Source organism: Orycteropus afer, unplaced genomic scaffold, assembly GCF_000298275.1.
Source record: "Orycteropus afer afer isolate SDZICR_OR568_19922 unplaced genomic scaffold, OryAfe1.0 scaffold00055, whole genome shotgun sequence".
Taxonomy (NCBI): Eukaryota; Metazoa; Chordata; class Mammalia; order Tubulidentata; family Orycteropodidae; genus Orycteropus; species Orycteropus afer.
Genome location: NW_006921642.1, coordinates 486,796 through 501,959, shown reverse-complemented (window position 1 = coordinate 501,959; position 15,164 = coordinate 486,796). Strand labels below are relative to the sequence as shown.

General features: G+C 38.2%; 1 protein-coding gene across 1 annotated transcript in view; it reads right to left on the bottom strand.

The window, feature by feature from the left end:
* CARS2 (cysteinyl-tRNA synthetase 2, mitochondrial) overlaps window positions 1-15,164 on the bottom strand; it is a 150,684-nt gene that overhangs the window by 86,485 nt on the left and 49,035 nt on the right. Inside the window, exon 8 of the mRNA XM_007938922.1 lies at window positions 3,533-3,666. Coding sequence (XP_007937113.1) covers window positions 3,533-3,666 — 134 coding nt within the window. The remainder of the gene's footprint in view (window positions 1-3,532; window positions 3,667-15,164) is intronic.

The window sequence follows — 15,164 nt, the reverse complement described above, 5'->3', positions numbered from 1 at the left end:
AAAAAGAATGTCCATTTATATATATATATATATAAGAGCTAACAGGGGGCAAAGTTATGATAACTTCTTGGCCATAGCCAACCACCATGAGGGAGTGAGTTATTGGGCTTCTGAGCTCGGGACCACAGTCATGGGGGACATCAAGCTCAATTGGCATAACATACCATGCAAAAACATTGTTCTACATCGTACTTCGGTGAGTAGTGACTGGGGTCTTAAAAACTTGCAAGTGGCCATTTATGCAACAACTGGTCTCTCTTCATTTACAGCAAAAGAAAAATGAAGAAAACCAAAAGCACATGGAAACAATTAGGCCAAGGGACTAGTGGTCCACGTAAATCTCAGCTTACATGACCCTGAGACTAGGAGAGCTAGATGGTGTCTGGCTACTGCTGTCTACCACTCAGAAAGAGATCAAAATTGGAGATCCTGAATAGAGTGGAGAAAAATGTGGAACCAAACTTAAAATCATAAAAAAGGGACTAAGTTTATTGGTCTGATAGAGACTGGTGAAACCCCCAAGACTATGGCCTCTAGTCACCCTTCAGAGGCCTGGAACTGAACTCACTCCCGTGGCTTCTAGCCAAACAGGAGACAGGCCTACAAAGTGAAAAATTACACCAGGTAGGTACACTCCTTAGAACAATCAACCATGGAAGACCAGAAGGGCAGCATTTGTGCAGGGAGATAGCTCAGAGGGCAGGAATGCATAGGAAAGAAGGGCATGGGGAAAGGTAACCACAGGGAGGAAGTGGGAAGACAGCTGTTATATTGTGGGGATTATAATCAATGTCATGAAACAAAATATGTATGAACTGTTGAATAGAAAATAAATTTGCTCTGCAAACTTTCACCCAATCACAATAAAAAGATAAACTAAAACAAAGTAAGACATTGTTCTGAAAAAAAAAAAAGGAACATCTCTGCATTTAATATTACCTTAACAGTGAGCACCTAATTTCCATAACTCAAAAACTTAAAGAATGGTAATGGTAATTTACTGCATTTTAAATGTTGATTGCTTGCATTCCTGAGCTCTATCACTACCAAACACTTCTTATCTTCCTTCATCTCAAATACTTTAACTGTCCCTTTCCAAAAATATAATAAAACTAGTTAATTCTAGCCCTATGGCCTTCATCAAAATTTGGACATATGAAACTGCCTGTGATCAAAGCAAATTCCAAAGCTGCTATGTAGTGATACTGCCTCGGAAACCCAAGGAGGGGTCGCTATGAGTCGGCCGACTTGACGGCAAACAACAACAACTACATGTGCAAAAAAGGGGATGGGGCAGCTTCTGACCTCCTCTAAGTTCACATGGGGGAAGGAAGGTCCAGAACAACATCTACAGCCCAAAGCTAATTCCTATGAGGCAAGGTCAGACATGCTCCTACCTTCCAACATCTTTACCAATTCTGACACCAATCTGTCCCTTCCATGGCACTCTCTACTTCTTTGCTGGATTCAGTAATTCATTGCAATAGCCTCACAGAAGTCACAGACAATACTCACGATTTTGAGCTATATTAGGGAGATCTGGTGATCCAGTGATTAAGGCATTTGTCTGTTAACCCAAAGGTCAGTGGTTTGAACCCACCAGCTGCTCCACGGAAGAAAGATGGTACAGTCTGCTTCCATAAAGAATTACAGCCTTGGAAACCCAGTGAGGGTCTCTATGAGTTAGAATCAACTTGATGGCAATCAGTGTGGGATTTTTTGGTTTATTAGGGAAGTAAAAGGTTACAATTCAGGTTCAGGAATACTCAGGATACAATTCTTTGATCAGGATAGCCTCCCCTCAGCCCTGTCCATATGCATGCCTCATTTTGGCCCTCAGCCCTTTGGCCTGGCTTCTGCTTTGCTCTAGCAAGTTTCACAATACTCTTAGCTCTGCCAGAGAAGCACCCTACTCCCCCAGCAAGTACCCTGCCCAAAGGCGTTCAACTTTCTTGCTCCATGGGCCAGGAAGCTCGCTGCTCTGTCTCATACCAGTCTCTTTGTTCTGCTGTCTCTACCCACCATTTCTCTGTCACTGCTTCTCACCGCCTCTTGCCATCTCAGTGAAGTGTTACAGCTCTCTCTCTCCGTCTCCTGGGTCAAAGAGTCCAGCACAGGATCTCAGGGTCAAGGACATGTTCCACTCCTGGTTCTTCTTTCTAGATGGTAGCAAGATCCCTCTTTCTGCCTCTGGGATAGCAAACCTGACCAGTCCCCATGTTAAGGTTCCAGACACTTTCTTTGCACCATCCTATCCCCAGTGTGCCATGTATCTTATTTACATTATTAGCAAGCTATCCAATACCCTACAAGCACCTTACAAATATAAGTTCGACTCAGTCATCTTGTGGGAGTCACAAAGACAATGGCTAAAAGTAATTCAGTGTACCACACTATGCTAAAGATATCACTTATTTCTTAATGTTGTATGTGCTTTTGAGAACTGATGGTTGGTGCCAATCAATCATGTTCTTTTTGAAAAATGAAATAGGTGACAGTGCTATTAGAAAATAATAGACATGCTTGGCAACAATATTATAGCTTAAATATAGCACATTCATAATTATTATTACATCATACTATTCAAATTTCTTTAACAATTTTTTTTTGAAAGAAAGTTATATAGAAACTCACTGTAAATCATTTTCTACTATGGTGCAGTGAATTACTTAATATGACTTTTCCAGCCCAGTCCTCCATTTGTGATGTATTATAAATACTAGCCTCTATACCTATAGTTATAGTCTCATTTTGGAGTGAGTTGTCTGTTATGTTAATGAGGCAGGATTAGGGTGGGATGTACCTTGAGTCACTACCTTACTAGAGGTTCTGACTCAAGTCACCACCCTTGAGGGTATGGTCTGCATCTGATATATATGAATGTTCTCTCTCTTGTTCTAGATCCTGCATCTGTTTTGTTATCATCTGACATCTGGTTCTTGGGACTTGGGACAATAGCCTGTCATCTGACCTGATTCACTAGCCTCTGCAGCCTCATGAGAAAACAGCCTCTCAACTGACCTGCCAATTTGAGTTCATTGGTGCTTGCAACCATATGAATGAAGACAATCCTCTAGATTGACACCTCATCCACAGATTTAGAATTTGCTAGCCTCCACAACCACATGAGCTATTTTCTTGGTGAGTTCTGGGAGACTTTACATCGCATAACAGAACCCAAAGATGGGAGGGAGAGTATTGAGGGGAGGAGGAGGAGTTGCTGTTAGAGATGATGGAGTGGTACAGAAGTTTAGAAAAGTTGGACATTTGGGACCATCCTTGTACTGATTCTTCTAAAAGAAATTATTTGAGCACCTATATTCTAGTCAGTTGAATATTTCAGTTTCAAAAACGAATATACATTATTCCAATCTCAGGAAAGTTCATGTTCAACTAACCAAAATTCAAAAACAATTTAAGAGATGAATCCATTTTTTAACCTATTAGTTTACCTATGTATTTCCTAATGTAGCTATTTTACCAAAAAAGATGGAATCCAAATAGAATAAACTAATTTGAAGTCATTACTTACCAGAATGAAAGAAATAATTTCCCCATTGCTTGCACTGATGAAAGACTTCACACTGTGCGATTTCATTTTCATGATGCGGAAAAGCTAAATCTATCCCACCTGAATGGATATCCAATTGACTTCCAAATATCAAACTGCAAGAAACAGAGTAACATAGTGAATTAATTCAATCGAATATTTTTCCAAACCATATTTTATATTGAATCCTCCTAGCTTTTTTAATGCAATGTAGAAAATAAATAGATCTCAATTTTAAATCAATTTGCATGATAATTTAACTGATGGAAATTTAAAATTGAAATTCTATTTTCACTTCCTCATAAAGTGCCTAATTCATAGCTTTTCCTCCTACTAAATTCTTTGCTCCAGATATAATATGTGATTAAAAAAAGCTTACAAAATCACTTTGTCTCACTCTCAGTAAGGAGAGTTTAGTGGGCTTCCTACTTAACAAGAAATAGAAAAAGATGATGACTTTTTCTATTGTCTTTTGAAAATTTAACTACCTAAGGCATTTGACTGCTAACCAGAAGGCTGACAGTTCAAACCCACCAGCTACTCCTCAGAAGGAAGGTTGGGCAATCTACTTCTGTTGTGATACCGCCTCAGAAACCCAAGGAGGGGTTGCCATGAGTTGGATCCAACTCGAGGGCAGAGTTTGGTTGGTTCTGTAAGGCATTTGACTGCTAACCAGAAGGTTGGCAGTTCAAACCCACAAGCCACTCCACAGAACAAAGACTGGGCAATTGACTTTCATAAAGATTTACCACCTCGGAAACCCAATGGGGGTCTCTATGAGTCAGAATCGACTCAATGGCGATGAGTTTGGTTTTTGCTTTTTTATATGAATAACAAAATAATAAGACTTAAAACAACATATTTCAGTTGTAGGCATTTCTCCTACAACACGCTAGATGTTCTCAAAAAACCTCAATAGTCTGCAAAACTGCACACAAACATTCTAGGGCTGATAGGAAAAATGGTGCTGGGCAGATCATTTAAAACTTACACAACTTTGTCATCAGCTGATACATGCTCATCTTAAATAGTCCAGGTTGACTAGTGGCTGTTTCAAAAAGTACTAAAAGTGCAAAACACAATATAGTAGAAATGCTGGCTTGTAGAAACTGAGGCAATGCAGATGGACATGGAGCTCTGAGTAATGCAGGAAGCACGACCTCCACCAGTGGAGCGAGCCTGCAAGGCTGGGAAGCAAACCGAGATCCTTGTCCTTCCCACTGAGGGCTACAGCTCTACTCCTGCTGGTACGGCTCCCCTTGCCTAGAAAAAACTGCATAGGCACCAGCCATATTTGAGCAAACTGATACTCTAAAAATACATACTAGCAGACCTGATCACACATTATTTTTACACCTTTAATGGTGGGTTTTAGAGGCTTTCTAAAATTACTTAAGTTTCAAAATAGTATGAAGGAGAAAGTGATCATCTTTGTGAAGTGAGAGACAGAATTTGGAAGAAGTACCTAAGAAAGCTCAGTTTTATTTGTAATAATCAATTCATTTTTGAAAAGATCTGAAACAAATATGATAATATTAAGGCTTAATAAAAATCAACTATGGGTACATGGATGTTCACTATACTAGTCTCTATTCTTGGCTGCAAATTAGGGCTCTTTTAAAATAAGAGACAAGCTGAGGAGAATTAAAAGTTGACTTTCATTATTTAGATTTTTTCACAAAAACAAAATATTTAATATTACATTTGAAACTTATTAAATGTTTTCTATCTGCTTCAGAGAAATGAGTTGAATCTAAAAAATAAGTATCTTATTTTTATCCTAGTCTGCTGTTAGATCAGTAAACATTCACAAATACATATATGATTGAGAGCTGGATATAGTTTTATTTGTTTGCTTTTTAATGAAACACAGGACCTATGCTTCATACTAACAATAGAGTTTGATGACTCAGGAACTACTGGTGAGGCTGGGGAGGAGAGGCTTTGGGGGAAAGGTAGAATTCCTTCTAGGTCTTAAACAGGAGAAATGACATTTAGACAGGCAAGTAGTAGAGGTCAATGCATTCTTGCCTGAAGAATGGGCTGAACCCTAAGTAGGGCTGAAAACTAAACCAGTTTTGGGATCAGTGAATAAGACACTTGGAATAGTAAAGAGTGCTCTCAGAGGAGATTATTATCCCTATTGATGCACATGCTTATACCTAACCTGAAGACAGACAGCTCTCCATACCATAATAGATTTGAAGTTGCCTGGATTTAGAATGGGAGCTCTGGTGGCATAGCAGTTACAGCATTTGGCTGCTAACCAAAAGGCTGGGAGTTCAAACACACCAGCTGCTCCACAAGAGAAAGATGAAGCAGTCTATTTCTGTAAAGATTAACAGCTTTGAAAACTCTATGGGACATTTCTACTCTGTCCTAAAGGGTTACTAGGAGTTGAAATTGACTAGACGGCAGTGGGTTGGGGGTTTTTTTGGATTTATTGAACTTAAATGTTTCAGTGTAGTTAGTAGTTTGTCAAGGAGCCCTGGTGATACAATGATTAAACACTTGGCCAGTGGTTTGCTATGAGTCAGAATCAACAACAATGGGTTTAATGGAATAGTTTATAATTTTCACCTTAATCATACTTTATTATGTTCCTAAATTTAAAAACTGCTTGTTGTAATAAATGTCCATAGGTCTTCTCACATATCGACTATCTCATTTCTGACATTTTACATTTACGACAACAGCAAAAAATCTACTATATGAATATTTTGTGCATTAATGATGTTCATCTGGCAGGAATGAACCCCGAAGTACAAGGTGAGAGTAACGCTGCCTGTGATGGTTAAGGTTAAGGTCAATCAGGCTGGGCCATGATTCTCAGTTAAGTAATGATGTAGTCTAGTCATCCTCTATTTTGTAATCTGATATGGTCATCCTCTATTTTCACGTAATCAATTTTCACATAATGACCTGGTCTTTGGAACCTAACCATGTCACTAAGTGAGGAGTATATCAAACTAAAAGACATCGAACAGATTAAAGTTAATAATGATACTAAAAAAAAGTGTTACCTCAACAAACACAAAATATATACAGAAGGTTATTCACTACCAGTAGTGTAAAAGCAAAATACTGGCAACAACTTAAGCGCTCAACCATATGACAATAACTAACTAAACAAAGGTATATCCATACAATAGAGTACCATGAAGTCTCAGAAACAAATGCTGAAGGGCTCTATAAACTAATACATAGTAAACACCAAATGAAATGATAAATTGCTAAGTGAAGAGAAGAGCACAGAAGAATAGTAAGTACAAAAGAGCATATGTGGTATGCTATTGTCTGTATGCTATACACACACTTGTTTATTTTGGTGAAAAGTGGCAGAATAATAAATCAGAACTAAAGAAAATGACTACTGACAGATCAGTAAGAATGGCAAACGGGAGAAAAATGAGAATGAGATTTCTCTGAGTACGGCTTTCCACATGCTTTTGGCTTTCAAATCACGTAAATATCACAAATATTTTCCAATAAAATTAAATGCAAAAAATATGAGGGGAAAAAGAAAACCTTAAAATTGAACACAAATAGAAACAAATGCACCTAATGTATATCCAACTGATAATAACCACAAACAAACAAAAAAAAAGGAATTTGAATTAATTACTTTTAAACATAGTACACCCTGAGTGGAATATATAATATGAACAAAAGAATTGCTAGGAAATCTTAAAATTTACTTAAATAAGCATAAGTCAAAAGCAAACAACAATTTATTGCATAACTGCTGATAGCATGTAACCTTGCTGTTGTTGTTGTTAGGTGCCATCGAGTTGCCAACTCACAGTGACCTTGTGTACAATAGAACAAAACACTACCCGCTCCTGCACCATCCTCACAATCCATGCTGTGCTTGAGCCCATCACTGCAGCCACTATGTCAATCTATCTCGTTGAGGATCTTCCCCTTTTTACCGTGGATCCTCTACTTTTCCAAGCATGATATCCTTCTGATAGCATGACCAAAGGAGGTGAGACGAATCTGCCTATTCTTGCTTCTAAGAAGCACTCTGCTTGTATATCTTCCAGGACAGATTTGTTTGTTCTTCTGGAAATCCATGATATTTTCAGTATTCTTTGCCAACACAATTCAAATGCATCAATTCTTCCACTTTCCTTATTCACTGTCCATCTTTCACATGCATAGAGGTTATTCATGTAGTAAGAAGAGCACTTCACCTCTGGTTTTTCTCCCCAAAACCCATAACCATGAGAAAAGCATCAGATAAACCCTATGAAGGGACACTCTAAAATCACCCTGTTTGACTAGTGCTCCTCAAACCTGTCAAGGCCACAAAATCGAAGAAAGGTTGAGAAAATGTCACAGATCAGAGGAGACTAAGAAAATATTATGATTACATATAATATGGTATCCTGAGACAGGAAGATGACATTAGCGAAACTCATAATAATATCTGCAGATTAGTTAATAGTAATGGCTCAATGCTGGTTCCTTAGTTATGACAACTATGTAATAGTAATATAAGAAGTTAATAATAGAAGAACTTACAGGGGTATAAAGAATCAATCTGTACTATTTTTGCAACTTTTCTGTAAATCTAAAACCCAACTAATAAGTTTATTTAAAAGTTTTAAAAGAAAACATTGTTCCACCTCCTACTTTGGTGAGTAGTGACTGGGATCTTAAAAGCTTGCAAGCAGCCATCTAGATGCAATGATGGGTCTCTCCTCATCCAGAGCAAAAAATAATGAAGACAACCAAAGATTCATGGAAACAATTAGTCCTCGTGACTGGTACACCATGCAATCCTCAGTCTATAAGATTATGAGACCAGAAGAACTAGATGGTGCCCAGCTACCACTGTCACCACTTGGAGGGGGATCTATGTAGGAGATCCTGGATAGAGAGGGAGAATAATGTGGAAAAAAACTCAAAATCATTTGGAGAAAAAAAAAAGGTGGGGGGGAGACCAGGTTTGCTGGTCTGATACAGCCTGGAGAACCACTGGGCTATGGCCCCTATCTGTCTTTCAGGTCTAGAATTGAACCCACACCTGTGGCTTCCAGCCAAACAAAACACAGGCCTATGAGTTGAACATTTACCTGAGGTAGATACACTCCTTGGACAGAACAATCATGGGAAAAAGAAGGGCTGTTGATGCACAGGGAGACAGCTCAGGGAGCAGGAGTGAAGGGAGGGATGGACACAGGGAAGAGTTAACTATGGGGAGGAAGTGGGAGGGGAGCTGTTGCATTGTGGTAAATTGTAGTCAATGTCATGAGACAACGTGTGTGTGAACTGCTGTATGGAAAGTGAATTTGCTCTGTAACCTTTCACCCAAATCACAATTTTAAAAAATATATATTTAAACAACTTAAAAAAAAAATTTTAAAAAAACACAGGTGCTATATTAAAGTTCTATATTAACATATAAGGAGCCCTGGTGACACAGTGGTTAAGTGTTCCATTGCTAACCAAAAGCTCAATGGTTGAAACACACCACCCACTCCACAGAAGAGAGGTATGGCAGTCTGCTTCCGTAAAGATTATAGCCTTGGAAACCCTATGGGGCTTGTCCTTGTCCTATAGGATTGCTTTGAGTTAGAATCAACTCAATGGCAATGGGTGTATCAACATACAGAATATCATAGCTATAAACTTTAAACAACAGTATAAATGAGTTTAAATATTAGAATACCTATGCAAATATTTTATTTGAAAACTTATTTAAATAGATATGAAATTATATTTCTATTTGATTGGTAATAAACACACAATGGCTTAAAATGTGTTTAAGATTTTAACAAATTTGAGAACACTTCAGTCATATAAACTCAATGTTAATTATTATTGTCATAGGATGTCTTTGTTGATCCTGTGGCTGTTGTTGGGGTTGCTTACATTCCTAACTTTTTTAATGATGTACCTCAGAAATAAACCAAAAACAAAGGTACCCCTAATAACTTGGTCAAAACAGAATCTAGGTGAAGAATACAAGGATGTTCATTGCACTTGTCTTTCAAACTTTCTACAAGTTTAAATTTTTTCAAAATAAAAAGTTTAGAAAATACACAGGACCCAGACTTTGTTTCTAAATGCCATTCTTCATAAAATAAACAAGGGCTCTTTGAAGAAATGGCTGATTCCATTACTAGGGCAGAGAAACTACTACATAAGCCTCGGCTATCTTATGTCAAAGACAAAGAAGTGTTCAAACACTAATGAGGACATGTCAGAAGGACACGGGAACCAGCTTCAAAGGGCAATCTGGCGAACTGGAAACAATCTGAGCATCAATCTAAAGAATGATAATAATAGATATAACCCACTGAATAAAATAAATATCCATGTGCTCAAAATGATATAAATAAATAAACAGATAACCAAATACACAAGAAGGGGAAGCTCTTCCTAACAGTAGAATCCCAGCTAATAAACAGAGACAAAATGATAGAATTTTTAAAGTCATCTTTTGGCAACCATCATAGTAATAATTAATGCAGGTAGGAATCATCATCAGAGGCTAAAATTATTCAATGGAAGTTTTGAGAAAAAGATACTTACATAGCTTCAATTATTAATTTTAATTACAAAGGGAAAAATACTAACTTTATAGTAGAGAAATCCAGAAGAGACCACACAAAGCAAATAAGGCAAGTTAACACCACCAGCAATGGGACAACCTGACATTGTATAGCTCATGATACGATGCACTAAGAATATAGCATCACTTCTGTATTCCTGAGAAAAATACCCAACTTGAATCTAACAGAGCAGAAGCATCAGGCAGACCTAAATTGAGGAACACTTTACTACAAAATAACTGGCCTGTATTCTTCAAAAAGATCAAGATTATGAAAGATAAGAGAAGACTAGGGAAAAGGAAAACCAAAGTAAATATAAAGCACACTGAAAAAGAAAATAATAAAAATTAGAGCAGAAATTAATGAAATAGAAAGTTTTGTTTTTCCAAAACAAAAAATAAAATCAGTGAAACTAAAAGTTGGTTCTTTGAAAGATCAACATAACTGATAGGCCATTAGCTAGATGAACTAAGTAAAAAAGGTAACTCAAATTGCTAAAATAAAAGAGGAAACATCACTACTGACCTTATAAAAATAAAGCATTATAAGAGAACACTATGAACAACTGTATGCCAACAAATTAGATAACATAGGTGAAATGTACAAATTTTTAGAAAGACACAAACGACTGAAACTGACTCAAGAAGAAACAGAAAATCTGAATAGACAGGAGAGTGAATTAGTAATTTTAAAACATTCCATAAAGGAAAGCCCTGGCACAGATAGCTTCACTGCTGAATTCTACCAAACATCCAAAGAATTACTGTATTTTTCACATAAAATAGGCCTGCATAAATAACGTGCACATGCATGTAACATGCATACCACACATAGGAAACTAACACACAAGGGGGTTGTATGGTTTGCAAAAAAAACATACAATGTTTGTGTTATTTGTGTAAAGATGTAACACTACCAATTTTTCACAAACTCTTCCAAAAAGTAGAACTTATTCCATGAAGCCAGTACTACCCTGATATCAAAACCTAACAGACACCACACTCAAAAAAAGAAAACTACAGACCAGTATTTTTTTTTCTTTTCCTTTTTACTGTGATTTGGGTGAAAGTTTACAGAGCAAATTCATTTTTTTATACAGCAGTTCATACACATTTTGTTTCACAACCTTGACTGCAATTTTCCTCAATGTAACATCTCTCCTCCCACTTCATCCCTGTAGTTATCTCTTCTCTGTCCTTCTTTCCCATGCATTCCTCATCCCAAGCTATCTCCCTCCGCAAACACTGCCCTTCAATTCTCCCACAACTGGCCACTCTAAGGAGTGTATCCACACAATGTAAATGTTCGCCCCGTATGTCTGTAGCTAGAAGCCACAGTAGTGAGTTGAGTTCCAGACCTGAAGGGTAACCAGAGGCCACAGTCTTGGAGTCTCACCAGGCTGCATCAGACCAGTAAACCTGGTCTTTTTTTTTTTATTCTGAGTTTTGTTCCACATTGTTCTCTCACTCTATCCAAGCTCTTAGACCAATATTTCTTATGCATATAGATGCAAAAATCTCAAAAAAAAAAAAAAAGAACCCACTAATTTCAGCAACATATCAAAAAGATCATATGCCAGAACAGGTGTTATTTATACCAGAAATGCAAGGTTAATTTAGCATCTGAAAATTAATGTAACGCACCATTTTTAAAAAAATAAAGGACAAAAATCACATGATCACCTCAGTAGATATAGAAAATGTATTTGAAGAAAAAATACCACCTTTTCACGACCAAAAAAAAAAAAATTCAATAAACTAAGAATAGAAGGGAACTTCCTCAGCCTGAAAAAGGGCATCTATGAAAAGACCACAGCTAACATAATATTTAAAAGGGCTCACTTCTGACTAGGACTTTTGTCTCCCTTCCTGATTCCTGCTTACATAAACGATTTTCCTCTTACAAAAGGCAAGTGAATAGTAATTTTACTTAAAGCAAATAAGGATAAGCTAACTAATGTGATGGGGTGGGGAGAGAGGAACAGGAGACAGGACTCAAATGCTGTTTCTAAGGAAAGGAACCTCATGCTCCTAGTACACTCCAAACAGTATCTGGACTGAGATACTGCCCTATGGACTTTGGTTCTTTCCTCTTTTGGAGCACTGACTAAAATCGTGTCTAATAGTCATCTGCATAAGTATCAAATTCTCCCCTTAAACTACAAGCTCTGTAATAGGGAATCACTGTCATATTTAACACCTAGCAAAACAGGAGGAAAGCATAATTAAAGCACTGTCAAACTGAATAGAACACACTCCAGTTCAACCAAAATTTGAGTGTCTATGTACTAAGCATTGTGCCAGAGTCTTGTGGGTAGGGATTTGGGGGTAGGGAAGAGAGAAGAGGAAGAGTTGGACAAAGAAAATGGGAACAACACAGTCTCTGTTCTCCAGGAGCTTACAGTTTAGTGAGTTCAAAATAATAAAGGAAAGGCTGAGAGAGAATATATTCAAGAAAATGAAGTGAACAAGGAGAAGAGGTCTCAGCCCAGTCAGGAGACTCTGGGATCTCCTAAAGGAGGTGAGACCTCTGCTAAGCCTTGAGGGATAGCTATGAGCCATTCAGCAAAGTGAAGACAAGGGCATTCCCAACACAGAAAGTAGCATGAGCCGAGACAGCTGGGAAATTCACGAGTTTGGCAATGCTAGAGTATAAGGTTCAAAGCTGAAGCAGTGAGAAAGAATTAGAAGATCAGTTAGCGGCCACGTAACAGAGCATGCTATGGAACATGGACTTCATACACAGGCAACAAGAAGCCCTGTGATGGTTTAAGCAAGGGAGTTAAGTGGCCAGATTTTTATTTCAGAGTCAAGCCAGTAGCAGTATGAATTCTGGGCAAAAAAAATAAAAAATATTTTTATTAAAAAAAAAAATTCTGTCAGTTTGTCATACTGTGATGGCTTGCCTGTTGCTATGATGCTGGAAATTATGCTAGTAGTATATGCCACTGGTATTTCAAATACCAGTAGGGTCACCCAAAGTGGACAGGTTTCAGTGAAACCTCCAGACTAATACTAGGGAGAAACAGAAATACTAATACTAACACTAGGAGGAAAGCCCTGGAAATCTAATTCCAAATATTAGCCAATGAAATCTTATGGGTCACAACAAAACATTGTCCAGCTCACTTGCTCTGGACATATCATCAAGAGGGATCAATCACTGAAGAAGGACATGATGTTTGATGCAGAGGACCAGTGAGATTGGCACAAGAGTAACAACAATGGACTGGAACATGCTGGTGATCATAAGGATGACACAGGATCAGGCAATATATATTTCATTCTGTTGTACATAAGGTCCCCAGGAGTTGGAGACAACTCAACAGCAATTATTTATGTATATGTCTATTTATCCATAATAATCCTGATGAATGCTAAAAGGAACTGAGACCAGCAGAACTGAATACAGACAAGGAGGAGGAAAGATGCAAATACTATTTGACAAGGGGAAAAAAAATCAGTAAGTCCTATTAACAGTTTGGATATATGCCATAAAGAGGTTTTAGACAGTGCTGTCTGATAACCTCTGCACACATGGAAGTGTTGTATGTCTGCTGTCCAAAGTAGTAGCCATTGGCCACACATGGCTCTTGAGCACTGACATATGGTTAGTGTGACTGAAAAACTAAATTTTTAATTTCATTTAATTTTAATTAATTTAATTTAAAATGGCACATGTGGCTAGGGTCTCAATTGGACAGCACATTGTGGAATCTCTCTGTGGTGTAGTAAATTACATAGTGTGGCTTTTCTGGCCATAAGTCTTTGTAAACTCTGTGGTAGAATTTGCTGTGAGCAACTGAGTAGCTCCTGGTTGTTAAAGTTATCCACCTTGGGTATTTCTGTTGGGGGCAGCACAAAGTAATTTTCTGGGAAGTTCACTCTCTCTCAGGTGTATAGAATTCTGTTGGGATTGGTTGGTTTGGGCCACTCTGCCAGGCTCAAAAGGAGCACTCCTAAAGGCAGAAGGAGTCTCTCTGACTGCTGGCTGAGAAAGACGTGCTGCTGAGAGAAACGTGCTCCTGAGAGACACGCATTACTATGAGAGCAATGTGCTAGTGAGACAGCTGGCTGCAAGAGACCGAGTGCATTTCTGAACTTGAATTGTAGTCTGGTGCTTCCCTAATAAGTCCCATAATCTGTGAGTTGTGTGTGGCCACTGCAGCAAATTATCAAACCCAGTAAAGAGGTGGTGGGTGTTGTGGAGGAACGGTTGGTGTCAGGGCTGGAGGGAGGCAGCATGTCTGGCCTCACAGGGATAGGCCTTGGACTAGTGATGGTGATTCTGTCTTCCTCTTGTGGGGTTAGAGGAGGTCAGAAGATGCAGCCTCCCTGCCTCTTTGGCATTCTCAAATTCTACCTTGAGTAATGATGCCATTAGCTTAGATAGGGAATGTGAGAAAAAGAGTAAGTCTGGGAGAAGACAAGGTAAATTTACCTTTAAAGATGTTGACTTTGAGGTGCCTTTGCAGCACCCAGGTCCCTCTGTCAAACAGGCAACTGGACTCAGAAGTCAGAAGACTAACCAAGTATATATATGGCAGTTAAAACTAGGAAAAAATAAAGGATAATATAGGCAAAATACATAAGAAAAAGAGGCAATTGGCCAAGGAAAGGACCACAAGGAATGGCCAATATTTAAAGGAAAGTCTAAAGAGAAGATCACAAAGGAGATGGAGCAGGCTTAATCAGAGATGTAGAAAATGAGAATACTATTTCACAAAAGATAAGGAGAGCAAGAGTTTCAGGAAACCAGAGTGTTAGCTGTGGCAGAGGAATCACCGAGGAGTGAGAAGCGTCCACTTGTCTGGGCAAGACCTGTGGAGGTCACTGGTGAGCTCAGAGGGAGTAGTTCAATGTGATGAGTGGAGAATAAAGCCAAATGACAGTGCGTCAAGCAGTGAATAAAGGGTGTAGATAGTGAGAAGAGAATACCTTTTCAAGAAGCTTTGCTGCCAATAAATAAATTAAAACAAATTACATGGTAACTACAAGGAGTGCAGGATCAAAAAAGGCTCTTTGTTTCATCTTTGGAGACTTCCTAATATA